Genomic DNA, 17,678 nt, shown 5'->3' on the forward strand with positions numbered 1-17,678 from the left:
GGCAAGGTTCAGAAGATGAGGGTATGAGTAACCTAACGCCTTAAATGCATGTTGTTAAATACCCGGCGAAAGCATGTTCCCAAAACAGATGATTGATGCCAACAAACAAGGTGAAGCAGAAGCGGGTCCGTCCAATGCCAACCCGTGCAGTTGCCAGCTGCCCCGCTGCACCGTACGTGGGCCCCCTGACAGTTTCCTAATGGATTTTACCCAACCTCGCAGTACCCTGAGTGGATGTTACTCCCACGAAAGCCTGGGGGAAAGCCAGCCATGGCCTTCGGCCGCTCCCAAGCTGAAGTTCAGGTGCCCCAGTGCCTCCCCCGAGGCGATGCTGCGGTAAGGCTCCTACGCTTGCACCCAGCTCCGCACCCAGCCCAGTCAGAGGCAGCACATTTTACCCGGCTGCCCGAATTCAGGCTGCTGCGAGACCAGCCAGCTGTGCTGTAGGCGAAGGGAACGGCACCCAGCATCGAGAGAAACGTGAGCCAGGCCAGGAGAGCTCGCAGGGCCTGCAGCTCCCGTGGGGTGCCCGGCTGCGTACCTGCACAAGCACTCCATGGAACTCATGCCGGCTGCTTACCTCTGCCCCACGCAAGCAGGGATGTAATAAAACCCCTCATGCTGTAATTCCTGAGAACCAAGAGAAGATGCTGACCTGAGACCGAGAAACTGAGACAGCCCCAGGCAGACCATCCCGCTGCTTTACAGGAGACGAGCTACGCAGAGCTGGTTCTACGAGCTGCTGTGAGATGACGACAGCATTCTCAGCAGCTCAGCATCTGGCAGACCCAGTGCGGACCTCCGCATCCTCACCCTTTCTGCTCCCCGGCGCTCCACCTAGCCAAGCCCACCCCCAGGCCCCAGCTCCCTCCAACCCAGCCACAGCCGCTGCCAACATCCAACCTTAGAGCAGCCGGAATACAAAACCAGCACTGGATTTGTCGTGTTCAGATTTTCTCTGATGCCCCCAGCTTTCAGACCAAGGTGAGGTGTCGATACGTGGTTATGACAAACTTTTTGGGAGGAGGAAGATAATCATATGCCACCTGGGTTACCACAGAGTTCAATTTACCTTGCAGCACGCTTTATGCTGGTCTGTAGCTATTAAAGGGAGAGAGTTCCCAGTTGAGGAGCATGCAGCAATGCCCAGCTAAGCTAAACTGCTTTCTGGGGGTCCCCACGCTCCCGTGCCAAGGACAGCGGCCTCACCCATTGCTCTGGGGCTGCCCTTCCCACCTCGCAGGTAACCTGCTTAGAATCAGAAGCAGCTTGCGGGAACTCAAATTTGGTATTACACCTTCAGCCCCCTTGTAAACACATGACACCTTTATCTCTTCCCTAGCCAGGCAGAACTGCCCACTTGCTTCTCCCCACCTGCCATCAATCTGCCTCCAGGTCGGTCCAGGACCAGAGAGAATTTAGAATGGCATCCTCAGGCAAAGAAATACAGAGGCAATTCTCTCTTGGTTTTGTTTTGGTTTTTAATTATTTTTTCCAATAAGGACAACTATCTTCCTTAAAATCAGCTGCACCATTCCTCCCTAAAATGGTTTTCAACCTGTGGCAATCAGTGCGTAATTTTTTCAAGCTACCCTAGAAAGACAGCACACTGAGACAGAAGCATCCACATGTCACAAGACAACCAGAAACAAAGATGCTTGAAGCATGAGAGAAAAATGAGAAAGTAAGAAAATAGCTTTTAAAATCACCCCTGCTGGAAAGTACCGCACCTCTGGCACATGATTGCGTTCCTACCTGCAAAGCTGCCAAGCCGCCATCTCCGTGCTCTGAACAGACTGCTTCCCATCGAAATCAAGGTTAAACTTCTGGGGGCAGGGAGTTATAAAATTAGCAGGATTACCATCTGAAACAGAGATCCAATTTAGAAAGAGGCCTGCTATCTGAACAGTTTCATTCACAGATATATATATATATCTATCTTTTTCAGATACAGGTTTCCCACACAGCCCAAAGAACACATGGAACACCTGCATCCACTCTCAAATAAGCATTAACTATAATGTCATATTTAGCTTAAACTGAAAGTTAGAATTCTTCATATCTAGAATTACAGAACATTTTCTTGAACAGTTAAGAGTCATAAAGAAAATGTAATCCTTGTTTATAAGAGGCCAGCTACAATTTCAGGGTTGCTTTTTTTTTTTGGAAACAGATGAAACACATACTTAAATACTGAAAAGTAACAGCAAAAGGAGTAGTACTGAAGCTTGGCTGGCAATTTAGGAATTGAGCCTAGAGATTATCTTCCAGGAAGGTTACTGTTCTGTGTCCCCCGCTCCTGTTTTGTGTTTTAAATTTAAGGACAAAGTACTAAAGTGTGCCTTGACAATTCCTCCAATGTTACAAACCTTTTCAGTAAGATGCAAATATAACATTCCTTTGTCTAGGACATGCAGTTCTCAGATTAAAACCTCTCTGAACTGGCACCAGCAAACTTGTTCAGCTAACATTTATACTTATTTTGTTAGCACAAAACTCATAACCATCCACTACAAGGGAAGAAAAAAAAAAAGCCAGAAGCACCAAATAATTTTGCTTACCATTAGTTACCATAGCTGTTTTTATTACATTAAAGCTTTTAACATTTATCAGAATACTGGGTCAGGGAAAAGCAAAAGGGAGAATAACTTAAAAAAAATCCAAAACACAAACACACTGCCTTGCTGGGAAAAGCTTCACTGTTTAGAAAAATTTACCAACAGCAGAGTAGGAGCTTCCTGAAATAAGTGTTGTAGCATTTAAGTTATCTGCAGGAGGACACGATGAATCCTCGTAGTCTCAGAAAAGTTTTCAGTGTTGTTGAACAGTCCTTCAAAGTGAACATCATAAGAAAAACAAGCAACCATTTTTTACATTTATTTCTGTTCCCCCTTTCCCCAGAACCATGACTTTCCAGAAAACTCCTTACTATGACTTCACAAGTTCTCAGACTTTGCAAAGGTCAAGGACAACTCCTGTAAAGGCACACACCACTCCAGAGTTCAATTTTGCACAGATGATTAATTGTCAAATTACTATGCCAGAATCCCAATGTTTAAATGATGATGTTTTGATGAAAAGGCAGGGTTTCCCTACTGATCACTTCTTGCTATTAAGCCTGACAATCAGACTCACTCAAGAATTTCCCAATACGCTGATCATTAGGAAATGTGTTGTGGAGGGATTCCCCATGTACTTGCCATGTTTATTATCTCTTCCCTAGCCAGCTGCATCTGCCTAAGGAAATCCACATAGCCCAACATGACAATTTCATCTTGGTATCCAAAAAGAAAGTTCCAATCCATAAGCCAGTAGTGGTAAATAAATAAAGCAATAGTTACTACATAATTCATCCCCAACTCCCACACTGCTAGTGGTCACAGGCTGAAAAACCTTAGCTGACCATAATTAAAAGAAAAATAGGAATATACATAAAACCAGCTGTCTTAGACAGCATTTTTATTAAAAATGGATACACAGAGACATAGCAGCATTTACAATAAAGAGGTTTTAAAAAGGCATCAAGTTGTAAGCCAACCATTTGAAAAAGAGGCTTTGAAATGTTGTCTTCCACAGCACACTTTACCCATTTGTCAACAGCGGACAGTATGACTGCAGATTATCCAAAGGACAAATAGGCACAGTAACTAACCTAAACTTCAAGCCCTTTTTCTGAACAGTTGATCACATCAAGCATCACCCTCCATAGCAGCATTTGGAGCACTCTTCGGTGTTCTTTTAAGTGGCTGGTGTACTTGATCCATTTCTTTAAAAATACTTTAATGTTCAATAAAAATATTTCAAATAGAAAAATTCTTCTGTCACGAAAAAAGTAAGGTTTCCTTTTCAGATTCCATAAAAGCTTATGAACTTCACTGGCAGCATTTCCATAATGGAGCAGGAGTTAGAACCAGCAGAACAGGCACTTCAGCAAAACTGTCTGTCAACAGTTTCTAAAGTTATATTGGCTTCAGTCCAGAAGACTGTTTCTTACTACTCTGTGGTGGTGTAAGGATACCAGTTGGGAAAGGTGAAGTCCTATTTTGCTCAGCCAACATGGCTTGTTTTGCTTGAGCTTTGTCCTGAAAGCATAGGAAAAGGAGAAGAAAAAATAATCTCTTTACTTTGGTACATCTATGCAACAGATCAACGTAATTCAGTGTTCTATAACTTGATAGATTGCCGATATAGAAATACATCTCTGTATCCAACTCCCCAGCAGTAACTGATAAATCATGCAGTACACAATAGTTAGTGAACTCCAAGAGATCAGTATTAACTTTTGGGATCTGATGATCAGCATTATGGTACTTGTATCCTCAAGTAAGCAAAACTCAGAAGCAACTGAAGAGGAAGAGCTGTAACTTCTACTGCAATTAAACCACCTAAATAAATAAAACACACCCACCCACCCCCGATAGCTTAGATGAACTACAATTTGTTGGACAAGATTTTGATCCTTTGCATGTTTCTCATGCTAAAAAACACTCTTGCTCAACTTCTTGTCAACCCCCACTGTAACATAACAGTCCCATAAGATCACTCAAGTGATCAGTCTTCACTTTCTTTTTTACCAGACAAGGTTGGATTACCTGTATTTCCTATACAGAGAGGTCTAACAAAAGGTATTTGAAGTATCCCAAAGGGTAGAGAGATGCTTCTGATTTCTTGAGTAATTATTTGCTGTTTGAGATGAGAGGCTTAAGTCACAATCACCTCAAACTAAATACTGAACAAGTCAGGCCCAAGACAAGGCTGTCCCAAGAACTTTACACCTTTTATCATCTGAATATACTCAGTCGCACTCTGATAATGCTTCGCTTAAGTTTACTGCATGTTCTAACCAAAGAAACAAGACTTCAGAGATTTTACAGACAGACGTGTCTTCATTACGCACATACGTACCAGCAAATCCAAGCTGTTTATGTGCGTCTGTATATTGTGCAAGTCTTCAGGAGCTATACCTCTAAAGTGTTTGAGTTTGGAGCTTCCTACTTCCCTTATAGCCATTGCAAATGGAACCATCCATTTTACACATTCCTCTATCTCACACCATTCATAACCTGCAAGACAAGACATATGCTTATCTGCCTGAATGAAGACTTAACATTTGTAAACACATTAAACTTAGTTTATAAATGCCAATACCTGAAACTTTCTGCATCAACTCAGATGAGGAGAAGTGATACAAAGCAGAAGCTGCAAGTACTCCATATGTATATTCCAAGCAGCCAATATCCAGCACACAGAGATCCAAGAGCTACAAGACAACAGACGTTTCCGTCACAAGAATACTTTTTTCCAGGTGAAACAGCATTTGAGGAGAGAAAACAGTCTTACCTCTGCTATTTGTACAAATATTTGCTGTGGATATTGTGGCAGCAATACCTCATAAAGCTCATTTAAATATGCAACTTGCATGTAAATGTTCAGCCACGATATAACAGTCAGTGGATTTAAGTTCCAATTAAGAGCCTGCAAGAGTAGACATGCATGAGACTTCAGTATTAATAAAAAGTTCTTAACTTAAACGATGCAACTTTAGTTACTCAGAGTCAGAAGCTGGAATTCCAGTTGGTCAAGGCATCCTTGAAACAAGCAAATCTAATCCTATACCTCTTCCTGCTGATAAGGTGGGGGAACAATTCATTTTGTAATGCTTTGTGGTGGATGCTTTAATTCACTTGTTACCTAGAGAACACTGTTTTCTAATTAGAAAGAGAAATTGTGCCTCTGAGCAGCACGTAAGATTAACTGAGGCTCTCTGCTTTTAGTCCGATTATGCTGTATGTTTTTAAAAACTGAAGTAGAACCGAGTCCACTTTGAAATATTACCTTCATAATGATCAGTTCCATACTGAGGATTTCATCTTCTGTACAAGCTCCATCTGTAACATAGGCAAACTGGTGCAACTTTGGTGGGTAAATTTCCTGAAAGATACAAGATCGAATATTTAATTTGTGGAAGAGGTTGTAACTAGTCTCACAGGCTTAAAAAACCAAAACAAACTACAACTCACCACTACCTCAGCATTTCAAAATAGAAGGGAAAAGAAAAAGAACCAACCCCCCCTATCCTAACTCATGGTGTTATCCTCTGCCTTTAATATACACAAGTTTCTTGTTCAATCTTCCTGCTCATAGCCTTCGCCTTTCACTTTTGATAGATCAGTACAACATGCATTATGTTTGACTACAGCAGCACTAAGATGGTACCATAATTTGACATCAAGATTTTTTTATGCATCCTAAAGAAAAGGCCTTTTATCCCTTGCTTGAGAAGAACAGATTGAAGAATAATAGCCCTCAAACAGTAAGAACTTAAAAAGCACTATGTACTTTAATAGTTCAGTTTGTTCCAGTAAATAAAGAATAGCTCAGACTATCATCCAGTAGGGACTCCACTGACAACAGAATTGCAACAAGTGGTCTCTGTGTAAAACAGCCAGTGAAACACTCATTTGGCAACTGCAATTACAAAGTTTAGATTTATTCTAGCACCAAAACCACTTATCTTTTTAAAATTAAAGATATACACTGTGATGTTAGCTAGTCTTAATTTTAGCCACTTCTAAAAAACCCCACCCAAAAACAGAAAAAGGAGGAATTTTGAAGAGAAAAAAGGATCTTTTTTTCTGTCTCCCAGCTGAAAAGTCATAGCAAACTCCATAAAGCTTACCAAAATGCATCTAGTGTACAGTAAGTGTGCTGCCTATCCATTCACATTTTTATGTTTAAGTAAAGCTAGAGATACTTACCTCAAGCTTTGCTGCTATGAATAAAGAAGAGATACCAATAAGCTGCAATAGTGTTTTTACAACATTCTGTTGTGTTGCCATAAACCGATCAAAGAAATCTTGTGCTAAATAAAAAGTTTCTCTATGAAGCTTGTAGACTTCACAAACCTGGAGAGACATCAGAGATTACAAAGGTCAAGAACAATGTTATAGAGTCAAAACCAGATGCTACAGATGTATGCAAAAAAATAAAAAGAGCCAGACATAAAATTCATATTGGCTTTCTGCTTCACTGCTATTGTGAAACTAACATGTTAACTAAGAGCATGAATTAAACAGTTTCCTTTGACACAAGATGACTGCCACTATAGTAACAATACCCCCCCCCCCCCCCAAAAAAAAAAAAAAAAAAAAGAGATCAGAGTAAAAACCCTTTTAGGAAACTTTTAGGAAATGCAAGCACATGTTCTAACAATGTCAGAACATCAGTTCCTCATTTTTGCAAAGATGCATTATTCCAACACCTTAAAATAGAAAATTCTCACAAATACTTTAAAATTAAGAACAGAGACTATGCCACCAAGTCATCCAAAGAGCAAAAAAGCCTCACATACAAGATGACAGCTTGTAGTACATTCTACATGCCAGTTACAGAGAGAGAAGTTTTGAGATGCATCTGATCTCTAAGCCACCACACCTTCCTTCAGTGACTTTCATAATCATTTCTGCAGCTTTTGTCTGCAATGTGACCTTAAAAAGCTTACCCCATGGAGCTTTAGAGACAAACTGGTTATTATCCACTATCAATCTAAATGAATAACAGAATATATCGTCAGTTTGTACACCATCAACTCAATCCATTATAGTTTTTTTTAAGTTTGGTGCCATTCATTGACAAACTTTTTAAGATGAAGATGAGTGTTTAGTGCTATATGGGCCACGCAAAGATCATGAAGTGTACTCATGACAGTTATTAGTACACCTCAACAAAAGCACACTTGTAATACCCATAAGCACAGCGAAGCTTACCTCCATCAGCCAGTCTAGAAGGATTGTTCTCATTTTAGGTTGCAGGAGAGGGTGCTTTTGCATATAAAGTTTATCCCTCACGTATGTCTCTTCTTTGTTTATCATGTTTTTCCACACGTCTTCTCTGTTTGCCCAGCTAAGACAGATCAATATGCTTAGTCTCAAATCATAAGACCAAAGGAAGGCAGACAAGCAGTGGCAAAAAGGCACACTTACCCTAGAACTGGTAGTGGTGAAGCTCTAGTTGGCACAATACTTAGATGTATGAAGTGAGAGTAATCAACACCAACTGGATCATCATCTTTATCTGGCGTAGGAATCAGCATATGGGCATTTTTGTGAACATTATTCCAGGATGGCTATTAAATGAAATACAAGATTTTACATTGCACCTTTCTAAATAATCATTTTAGCTGTAAATAGAAGACAAGACATTGGCAAGAAGCTATGAAAAAACTCATTATTACCTCTTTCAACTGCACAGCATCACAGAATCATTGAGATGGGAAGGGACCTCTGCAGGTTGTTTTGTCTAAGCCCCCTGCTTAAGCAGGGCCACCTGGAACCAGTTGCCCAGGACCATGTCCAGATTGCTTTTCAGTATCTTTAAGAATGGAGACTCCACAACCTCACTGGGCAACATGTGTCACTGCTTGGTCACCCTCACACTAAAAAAGCATTTCCTAATGTTGAGATGGACCCTCCTATGCTTCAGTTTGTGCCCATTGCATCTTGTCCCATCACTGAAAAGAGCCTGGCTCCGTTTTCTTCACATCCTCCCTCCAGATATTTCTACAAAATTGACACCATCTCCTCAAGCTTTCTTTTCTCCAGGCTAAACAGTCCCTGCTTATAGGAGAGATGCTCTGGCCCCTTAACCATCTTAGTGGACCTTTGATGGACTCTTTCCAGTCTTTTCAAGTGTCTCTTGTACTGGGAAACCCAGAACTGGACACAGCAGTTGAGGTATGGCCCCTAATGCTTAGTGGAAGGGTGTTGCTTATTTATTTTCCCAGTAGACAAAGTTTGCAGCTAAAGCCAAAGAACATTTACCCTGTTCTCCTTTTGAAGGAACACAACTGTTTCATGTAAGAATATCCAAGTCAGGGTCTCCTATTGTCACGTTGCATTTTGGTTTTACCAAGATATGCTTGTCTTCAGGTACAGAATAATCAGACAGAACTTTAAAGCCCAAATACAGTATCAGGATTTCGGGTAAGGAATGTGTAGATGGAACACTTGAAGTCACGGTTCCATGCAAAGCACCCCTGACCATGAACATGGCAAGATAGTAGTTGAAAGAGGTTTTCTTACTCATCCATCTAGCAGTGCTAAAATGAAAATACAAAGCACTTATAATCCAATTATTTTCAGAATAAAGCAAGTGCATGTTAAGCAATTGCCACTAAACTATAAAGTTGACCATTTCATATACAGAATTTTGTCAAGGTGTGCAAACATCAGACATCTGATGCTTCACCTGTTGTATTCTTTTACTTTTATTGGACCAAAAGTTAAGTTTAGGTTTACTTTTCTCCTCCCTAATTCCGTTAAACAGTATCTTGGTGTACATTTCACACAGCTCCCCAGGAAAATACTACGGTTTTATTTTGTGGTAGAATACAAACCAGCCCCATGTAATCATGCCTAAACAAATTAAAAATTGGCATTTCTGCCTAACAGTGAAGTCAAGTCATCTCGCTGCAAAATGACCTGTTCTGCACCGCTAAAAGGGCTGAACTCCCTAACAAGATCCCTAATGTGCTTAAGAAAAAATAATCAGAAGCATCATTAGGTGCTAACAAGTAAAATGCTCTACATGAAATTTTGCCTCTTGCAAATAAGCTTCCACATCTGATTTTTGCCCTGTCCTTGCTACAAATGACATCACTTTCCAGCAAAATGGCTGCCTCCAAGCACCACCTTCAGAAACAGAAACCACTGACTTGGTGAAACAAAAAGCACATTTCACAGTTGCCTCACGGCTAAGACTGCTTTGTACTTTGAGGTACTGACACATCGGTGGGTATTTTTTCTTCTTGGAGTTGTACATGCAAATCTAGCAGAGCTAACATATCCAGCCATGCCACAATTTAATTTGGGTGGGGGAAGGCAAAAAGATTGAATAGTATCTTTATCTTAAAAATTAAGATTCCTTAAACTGAAAGCTTGAATGAAAGGGCCACATCAGCCTTGCTCCAAGTTAATTTTTGCCCACCCTCAAAACTAGACTTTAGTCATACTTTGTCTTGCAAACAGCACAGCAAGCCCAGCTGCCGACAGCCTTTGGAGAAGTGCTGTCTTATCAGTTAATCAGCAAACCAACAGAAAAGCAGTAAGGTTATATGTAATATGTATTTAAAGGTGCCTATTACACCAGCAGCTTCTGAAGGACAAGGGATCTGCTCCACAGAGCTCTCAAAGTAGATACCCCACATACTACGCGGCAGCAACAATTACTATTGATTTAAGAGATTTCACCACCTGCAATGTTCTGTAAGGAAATATCAATCAAAAGTTAAGACCCTCTTAGGTGTTTTGAGAAGTGAAAACACAGTTTTTTACTAGATAATGTTGTTCACCAAGACAACTGGGGAAAAGATGCAAGCAACAGGAAAACATACAGCTTAGTTAGAAACAAGAAGGAAACAAATGCGCAAAGCCCTCAAACGAAAGAGGCTATCGGGAAGGGAGACAGGAGTCTGAATTAGCATAGGTAAGGGAACACCATAGCTCTGGCACGGATTTTGGTTGAGGGTATGAGCATATTAACCAGACCCTTGAGTCTTTAAAGCAGATTTAGCAAGACATTCAACCAAAACTGAGAAACAAGATTAAGAAACTGCATTACATTACACTGTAACAGTAAGGAAACAGGAGCCACCGCTGAAAGAAGAAACAGTTTAAGGTGGGGAGGGTGTGAGGAAACCATGAAGAGCTTCCTTTGGGCTTGCGCAGAGCTAACCCAAAAGCAGGGAGCTGCCAAAAAGCGACAGATGTTACAGAGAATCTGTGCAGCCTAATGGAGGAAATCCTACAGTCCTGGGCTTCTGAAGCAAATAGGAGCTGAAGTAGATTGCAAGCCAGAAATCAGTGGGGAAAACTACCTCTTGAAATCTATATAGAGCCCAGCAAGAGAGCCTGGTGACACCCGCTGCTAATACCCCAGATACAGGAAGGAATAGGGACAGGTGGTCAGAGATACAGATCTCTCTCTTAGACCAGAGAGCTAGATACAGACTGGAGAAACTGAACTCAGGACACTAGAAGGCTTGTTAGGAGAAAGAAGGACAGAAGGTAGGTGACTGGAGTCAGTCACAGCAGTCAAGCCCATGCAGCTCCAAAGAAACCCAGGAGTTCAGAGGTGGGGTTTTTTTTAAAGCTCAGATGCTCCCATGCCTTAGACTTCTGCAGCACAGTCATTCACTGATATATCAAATGTTCATTTAAATGGATCTATTGAACATCCTTCACAGGCATACAGGCCAGACAAACTGGAAAAGGTAGTGACCACTGGTGTTACTGGCCACGCAGAGCCTTCAGTGAAGCATCCACACCTAAGAACATAAGCTGCCAACGCACTCATGCATCATGATGTGAGCTGAAAGACACCAGGTCAGGCTTCCACAGACCCAGGGCAAGGAGGGCAGCAGAGGAAAAAAGTGACCTAGAACTGCATTCAAACAACAAGGCCAGCGGATGTTCAGCATGGATATCAAAGGTAGAGGAACAGGGGTGGGACAGGCCTGTGCCTCATCCTGAAAAGCAGTGCCCTGTAACAGACACACATCTGTACCAGCTACTGGACTGCAGCCTCAGTGTGTCCATCAGAAATAGTAAGATTAATAATTCTAGGCATTTTTCACATACAGGAAGCATTAGTTTGAAGTATAGGGGATTTTTTTTGCCATTAGATAGGGATTCCAGAATTAATAAGATAGGAGAGGGAAGAGCAACTCATGTTATTAAGTTGTTCCAATTCTTTCTGCATAGCGTCGTAGCTTCTACTACTTCTAATTTTCTGAAGAGGCTGAATATTGTCCTGCCCCAGATTAGGGCCAAGTCAAGTTCTCAACCTGCATATAGTTTACATCCTTTACCTGTTTGTCCAAAGACTTGTAAGCTGTTACTGGGGGAGGTTCTTTTTTTTTTTTTTAAAATTGGATCTTCCAAAGATAACCCTAGACTGGTCAATGAAACCTTTTTGAGGATATTTTCAAACCAGTTAGGCAAAGATTTTTGACAACAGTAAGACCAAATCCGAGAAAAATGTCTAGTGAGAAATTGATCAAAACTCTTTCCTGAGTTTACTCAGTCTTCTTTTCACCTGAAAACACTAGTTTCATCTAAAGAAACTAACTTCTAGGTTCAATTCTCCACTCTAGATGGACATAGACATGTAATTTCTATCACGGTTGCACGGATGACTCCAGTTAAATGAATTTTGTTTGACAGGGAGCCTCAGAACTGTATCTGTCCACAGAAAGCCACCAGAATTAATATGAGAATTGCTAGCAGAATTACAGCAGTGCCAGTTCTCTGAAATCAAACACAGAATTTATGCAATATTCTGCTGTCACAAACCTGATGATATAGCCACCCTTTCATCACATAAAAGGTAATGGCATCCTAATTAAGAACTCAGGCCTTATGTTCAACAGAAGCAAACTAATGAATTGACTATGAAGATGCCGTAAAGTGGGATGAGACTATATTTTGCCTTGTGTATAAACTAGTGTCAGTAAACAATTTATTTAATGTAGAAGTCATGTGGTATAGGCTGCAGTGGATTTATAGCTACTTGCATTTTAGAATTGTTGTGCCTCAACAGAATAACTATCTCACTGGCTATCATACAAGCCTGCTATACTGCTGCTGGAACCGTAAACATAATCTCATTAGTGGCCCATGGCAATTTATATCAGAGAATAGCTTGTGTCACACCATAGACTGAAGAGCTGCTGCTGTGCAGCCAAATGTTAGCTTTTTTAACCAGATCTGTAACAATCTGGCTACTTTGTCACAACAAAAACCCTTCCCTATGTAGGGAGGGATACACAGGTACCCATTTTAATTATGGCTCACAGAATCAAAGAGCCAAATCCTACCAGTATCCTAAGCTTAAACGGAAAGATTCCCAAGCACGTATTTCGGATGCCTACTGCCCAAGTTACCTAAATCTTAACTTATGTATCATTCCTGAAGTAACACTGAATGGCTATCAGGCCAGGAGCACAAACAAGAACACAAAATGGGATTGTCTTTACTTTCAAAGTTGAAGGTCAACGTACACAAAATATATTTCAAGTTTCTTTCCAGTGCCTTTCTGGAAGGAGGTCAAATTGAGTCCCTGTTGAGGGTTTTTTAACAATACCCTATTATTATGCAACAAACATGCATAAGAAGCCCTCGCTCAGCTCAAAGAGAATGAATCTTTTGGTGAAGGAGAAAGCACTGGTGAAGGACAGGCAGCTCTTCCTTGTCAGAAGTGAGAAATTAGTTTAATATACTGCACAAAAGAAAGACAGAAGGGAAGGAGAGATCCCCTCATTAAATGCTCACCATTTGAGCCCTGCTTAATATGTTGACTGATAACTAGTATACGCAGTTGCAACAAGCAGAGGCCATTCCAAACAATGATGCCCATCTGTTATGGTAGCACTTTAGTCTTAGAACTTCCAGCTGCCACTTCTGGTTAGATGTGCCACATTATGCATAGCCTTGCGTACCAAATGAGTATGGTCTGTACTCCCTGATCATGACTTTTGCAGCTTAAGTATCACCCTGCCTGTGCATTAATGGGCTGAAGTCCTAGTGACAGTGACTGAGCGAGCATGTGTGCATGCATGCAGAAAGAAAGGGGAATAAACCTATTTCAAAAAACAGGCTACTCTGCTTTATTTAGAGTGGGCACCTCAGTGTACAAAAGCATCACGCTTCCAATACCATGCATCAATGTAGCAGCCAACATAGATACCAACATCTTAGTTTTGAAGATTACAGAACGGGAACCAAGGGAGCTAGAAGACAAAACTAAAGCTACTTTTCACTTCATAACTCAGATAAACGTCTCACAGACAACTGGCAACGGTCACCACCAACCTCCACCGTAGGCCTGATTTCCACAGGTAACTTTACAGAAACTATCCCTTTGCTCTGCGGAGAAATTAAGCCTATTTCGCTACCCCATTAACATCTAGTATAAACTTCAAAGTTCCAATCAGAAACTCCTTACTGTTAGTGCGATAATGGCCCGTGCCAATGGGAACGGAGCCGACGATGGAAGGAAAGTGGGATCCTTCCTTTTTGCCAGGTGACATACAAGTAGAGATACGGCTGCAAAGAGAGCCAACTCGAGACCATCCTGCTCACACGCTCAAGTGTTTTGTGCTTCGGCCTGCAAGGTACGGCACGTAAGCACGTGACAGTGCTCTTGCAACTCTCTAGAGAGGTCAATGCAGAGTCCCACTGTGCAGGCCTGAACAGATATTAAGGCTTTTGTAAGGTGCCCCCCTGCAATCCCAGGACAGCCGAAGAGCCTTAAGTATTAATGTAATGTTTTAGACCAACACAGGCCTCATCTCTTGCAAAGACTCCACAGCAACCTGTATGAACGGACGTGTCTGGCACGCCTCACCAGCCAGGGCCGATAGTCCCCCTCGCCCATTGCTACACCGCACATGGCAGCGGTGCACGCCGCACCACGCTCGCAGTAACAAGGTACTGCACAAGCGACAGGGTGAAGTGAGATTGCAGGAGGACACGCGAAAGCCAGATCCGTTACCTGGGTTTCATACTGCTTTTTCCTGGTCATCTCCATTTTGGCGACCTCTTCATCAGGATCCTGCAAGAACTACAGAAAGCAGCAGATAATTCCAGGAGCACAGACTGCAGGGCGAGGGGCCGGGGTCCCCCGGGAGCGAAGCCCCACTGCGGCCCGCCTGCCACATGGCCCCCAGCCCCCCACAAAAGCAGGCGAGGGCCCGCAGGCCGGGGCGGGCACCCGGGTGGGGCGGCAGGGCCGGGCCCGCACTCACCGTGGCCACATCAGCTTTCCTCTTGCGGGTCCGCATGGCGCCCTCCGCGCCCCCGTCCCCCCTGGCGGGCGCCTTCTCCTCCGCGCAGTCGCTGCCAAGAGAGGGGAAGCTGGGGGAGCCCGGCCGGCGCGGAGCCTCCGCGGGGGCGCCCGGCGGAGACCTCGGCCTGCAGGGCCCGGCGCACGGCGGGGCGGGCGGACTCACCTCTCCCGGCGCATGGTGCCCGCCTGGGCCGGGCCGAGCCGAGCGCGGCGCCGTGCGGGGAGCGGCCGAGCAGGCCCGGGCCCCAGCCCCCACAAAGGGCGGCGGAGGCGCGGGCGCACGGCGCGGAAAGGGCGGCCGCAGCCCCGGGCCGGCCCGCCGGCTCCCCCCGCCCCGCGGCCAGGCACCCCGGGAGGCGGCACGGGTGCCCGCCGGCCCCCGCCCGAGCACTCGCCGGCCGCCCCGGCCCTTCCCGGCGGCGAGGGGGGTGAGGGCGGGCGGGCGCCCGGCGGCGCTAGCAGGGCGCGGGGGCAGGGCGGGAGCGCGGTGCGGGCGGGCTCCGCTGGGCGCCTCCTGCCTCACGGCGCGGCCGCTCCCGTCCCTGCGCACAGCGCGGGCCGCGCCGAGCGGGACATTTAAACGCGCGGCGCGGGGCCGCCTCCCGCCCGCCCGCCCGCACACGTGGCCCCGCGCGCAGCGCCGGCGCCCGGCCGGGGCGGGGTCTGCGGGGGGCGCGGCGGGGCGCTGCGGGCGGGCCGCGGGGCGGCGGGGCAGGGCGCGGCGGGGCGCGGGACCCCGCGCCGGGGCCGGCGGGGCGGGGCCGGGGGCGGGGCCGGGGGCGCGGACGCGGAAGCGGCGCCACCGGCAGGTGGACGCCGCCGGGGTGAGCTGAGGTGAGGGGGCGGGGAGCAGGGGAGGAGGCGGGGAGCAGGGGAGGGGCCGCCCCGCCCGCTAGCGGGAACGGGCCCGGCCTGTCCGCGGCGGGAGGGTGGGCCGCCGCCATGGCCGGCCGGGGCCCGCCCCGCCGTGCCGCCCCCGGCTCGCTCCCCGCCCGCGGTGCCATGCGGCCGCCCGGGCTGCTCGGGCGGCTGAGGGCGGCGGTCGTCGGGGTGGTGCACGTGGCAGCGCTGCCAGGTAAGCGGCGGCGGGGGCCGGGCTCTGCCGCCCGCGCCCTCAGCCCGGCTGCGGTCCCCGGGAGCCCGTCCCTTCGGCCGCCCCCGCGGGCCCCTCGAGGCCGGGCCTCTGCCCTTCCCGGAGGCGAAGGGGGCAGGAGACGCTGGGAGGCGGGGGCCGCGCCGTGTTTGCGGGGCAGCGGCCCGGCAGGTGCGCCAGCGGGCACGGCGGGTGTCGGGCGGGGATCCGGCGGGTCCCGAAGCGACTGGTGGGGACGCTCCTGCCCGGCCGCCGCAGCCGCCTCCCCCGCGGCCCGGCTGCGGCTGCGCCTCCCCGTGCCGTGCCGCTGGCGCCCGGCCAGGCCGCGTTCCCAGGCGCGGCGGCGGCCCCCGCGGGCAGGCGGCCCCGCACCCTGCCGGGCCCTGTGCCGCCCCTCGGCGGGACACCTTGGAGTTGATCTTAAGGGAAACTCCCGGATCTCCAGCAAAACCCACGTGTGTTCGCGCCTCCGCGCGGCACTTACACCGAAGACCAGGCCCAGTCAGCCTCGCACATCAGAGTTTAACACGGCTTTAACTAATTTCAAATCGGCTGGTGTTTACCATCGTTATTCTGCAGCTATAGAGGTCGGCCTTGCTATAGGTTGTATTGCACAGAGCGTTGCTAATGCAGGATAAACCATAACAAGTACAGGAATAACAAGCCAAGAGCAGACCCAGTGCAATAAGAGATTAGCAAATATTCTTCAGGTTTATGCATTACTTAGGAGCTGAGTGGTTATAGCAGATCTCTCAACTTCAGCTACGGAAAGTGGTCCCACTAAGGCATGGCACAAGGAAGTGCAGCAGCCTTTTCGCAAGTGTACCCTGTCTCTCCTTATTTCAGTATGCCAGCCCCCATCATTATCCTACCTGAAGGGTATTACTGTATGTCGTTTTGGTTTGTGCATGCCCTGGGGTAAGCAGCATTATTCTTGCAGGGACACCGAGAAGTTCTCTTCCATTGACCCAGATCATTGATCAAGCTTGTCAAGAGGCAGAAACTTACAAGGATGCTGGAGTTGTAAGTTTTTTTTTGTTTCCTTCTTCCTATGGCAGCATTCACACAAACCTGCTTCTGCATAGCCAATAGTTTAAACAGAGTCTATAGCTCAGCAAAAGCATCTTAAACCACACAGTTTAGGAAGGTGTTTAACTCCACATCTTTTATTTCAACATAGGAAGTAGGCCTTCTAGATTACAAGACCCAAAATAGGTATCATATGCACCTAAAACAATTGACAAAGCTTAAGATACAAACCATCCTATTCAAGTTGCTCAAGTTGGATTACCAACAGTTTCTAAAGCATCAAGTCAGTTTAAGGGCAGGGGGGGTTGGAGGAGGAAAGTTGACTGCAACAGGAATGTTTGCTGTCATCTTAGGTATCTGGCTGTAGAATTCTTCATCATCCAGTCTGACAAGCCAGTGTATTTTTAGCTCTGTAGAACACTCTGGTTTCATGAAGTTGTAGAGGAATGCCATGTGCACAGCTGAGGCACTGCATATATACCTGTCACAACCACAGGGTGCAGGATTACCCCACATTTGTGTTTGTACCAAAACAGCACAGATTATTCAGGGACTAAAAAAAATAAAAGCTTAGGCCCTTTCTTTTCTGCCCTTTTTAGCCCCTCTATCCAAGCCCCCCGGCAGCAGGCATGCCTGCTTTGCCCATCCAGAGAAGGCCCAAAAGGCCAGTCTCAGCCAGAGGCAAGAAGAGGCAGCACTACTGACTGAATTG

General features: G+C 45.9%; 2 protein-coding genes across 4 annotated transcripts in view; one reads left to right on the forward strand and one right to left on the reverse strand.

The window, feature by feature from the left end:
• Window positions 1–3,428: 3,428 nt before the first annotated feature.
• On the reverse strand, window positions 3,429–15,481 carry CCNE1 (cyclin E1). Its single transcript, XM_056360822.1, has 11 exons — window positions 15,008–15,481; window positions 14,804–14,894; window positions 14,551–14,619; window positions 7,983–8,125; window positions 7,767–7,902; window positions 6,759–6,905; window positions 5,836–5,931; window positions 5,341–5,475; window positions 5,149–5,260; window positions 4,906–5,063; window positions 3,429–4,082 (listed from the first exon to the last, which is right to left on the reverse strand). The coding sequence occupies exons 1-11, from the start codon at window positions 15,019–15,021 to the stop codon at window positions 3,960–3,962; spliced, it is 1,224 nt and encodes a 407-aa protein (XP_056216797.1). The 5' UTR covers window positions 15,022–15,481; the 3' UTR covers window positions 3,429–3,959.
• Window positions 15,482–15,723: 242 nt separating this feature from the next.
• C15H19orf12 (chromosome 15 C19orf12 homolog) overlaps window positions 15,724–17,678 on the forward strand; it is a 57,963-nt gene continuing 56,008 nt past the window's right edge. The window contains exons 1-2 of one of the 3 annotated variants that reach the window (XM_056360818.1): window positions 15,724–15,919; window positions 16,878–16,960. In XM_056360818.1, the coding sequence (XP_056216793.1) occupies window positions 15,787–15,919; window positions 16,878–16,960 (216 nt within the window). In that variant the 5' untranslated portion in view covers window positions 15,724–15,786. The remainder of the gene's footprint in view (window positions 15,920–16,877; window positions 16,961–17,678) is intronic. The other 2 variants (XM_056360816.1, XM_056360817.1) reach the window with 2 other exon arrangements.

The sequence above is a fragment of the Falco biarmicus genome, chromosome 15 (assembly GCF_023638135.1).
Source record: "Falco biarmicus isolate bFalBia1 chromosome 15, bFalBia1.pri, whole genome shotgun sequence".
Classification (NCBI taxonomy): Eukaryota; Metazoa; Chordata; class Aves; order Falconiformes; family Falconidae; genus Falco; species Falco biarmicus.

What these genes read in the sequence shown, in the direction of transcription:
- CCNE1 (XM_056360822.1), bottom strand. An exon ending in GGAAAGCTGATGTGGCCACG is followed by an intron (nt 14,620 to 14,803) that starts GTGAGTGCGGGC and finishes TGCTTTCTGTAG; the next exon opens with TTCTTGCAGGATCCTGATGA. An exon ending in TAAACAGCTTGGATTTGCTG is followed by an intron (nt 4,083 to 4,905) that starts GTACGTATGTGC and finishes CTATGCTTTCAG; the next exon opens with GACAAAGCTCAAGCAAAACA.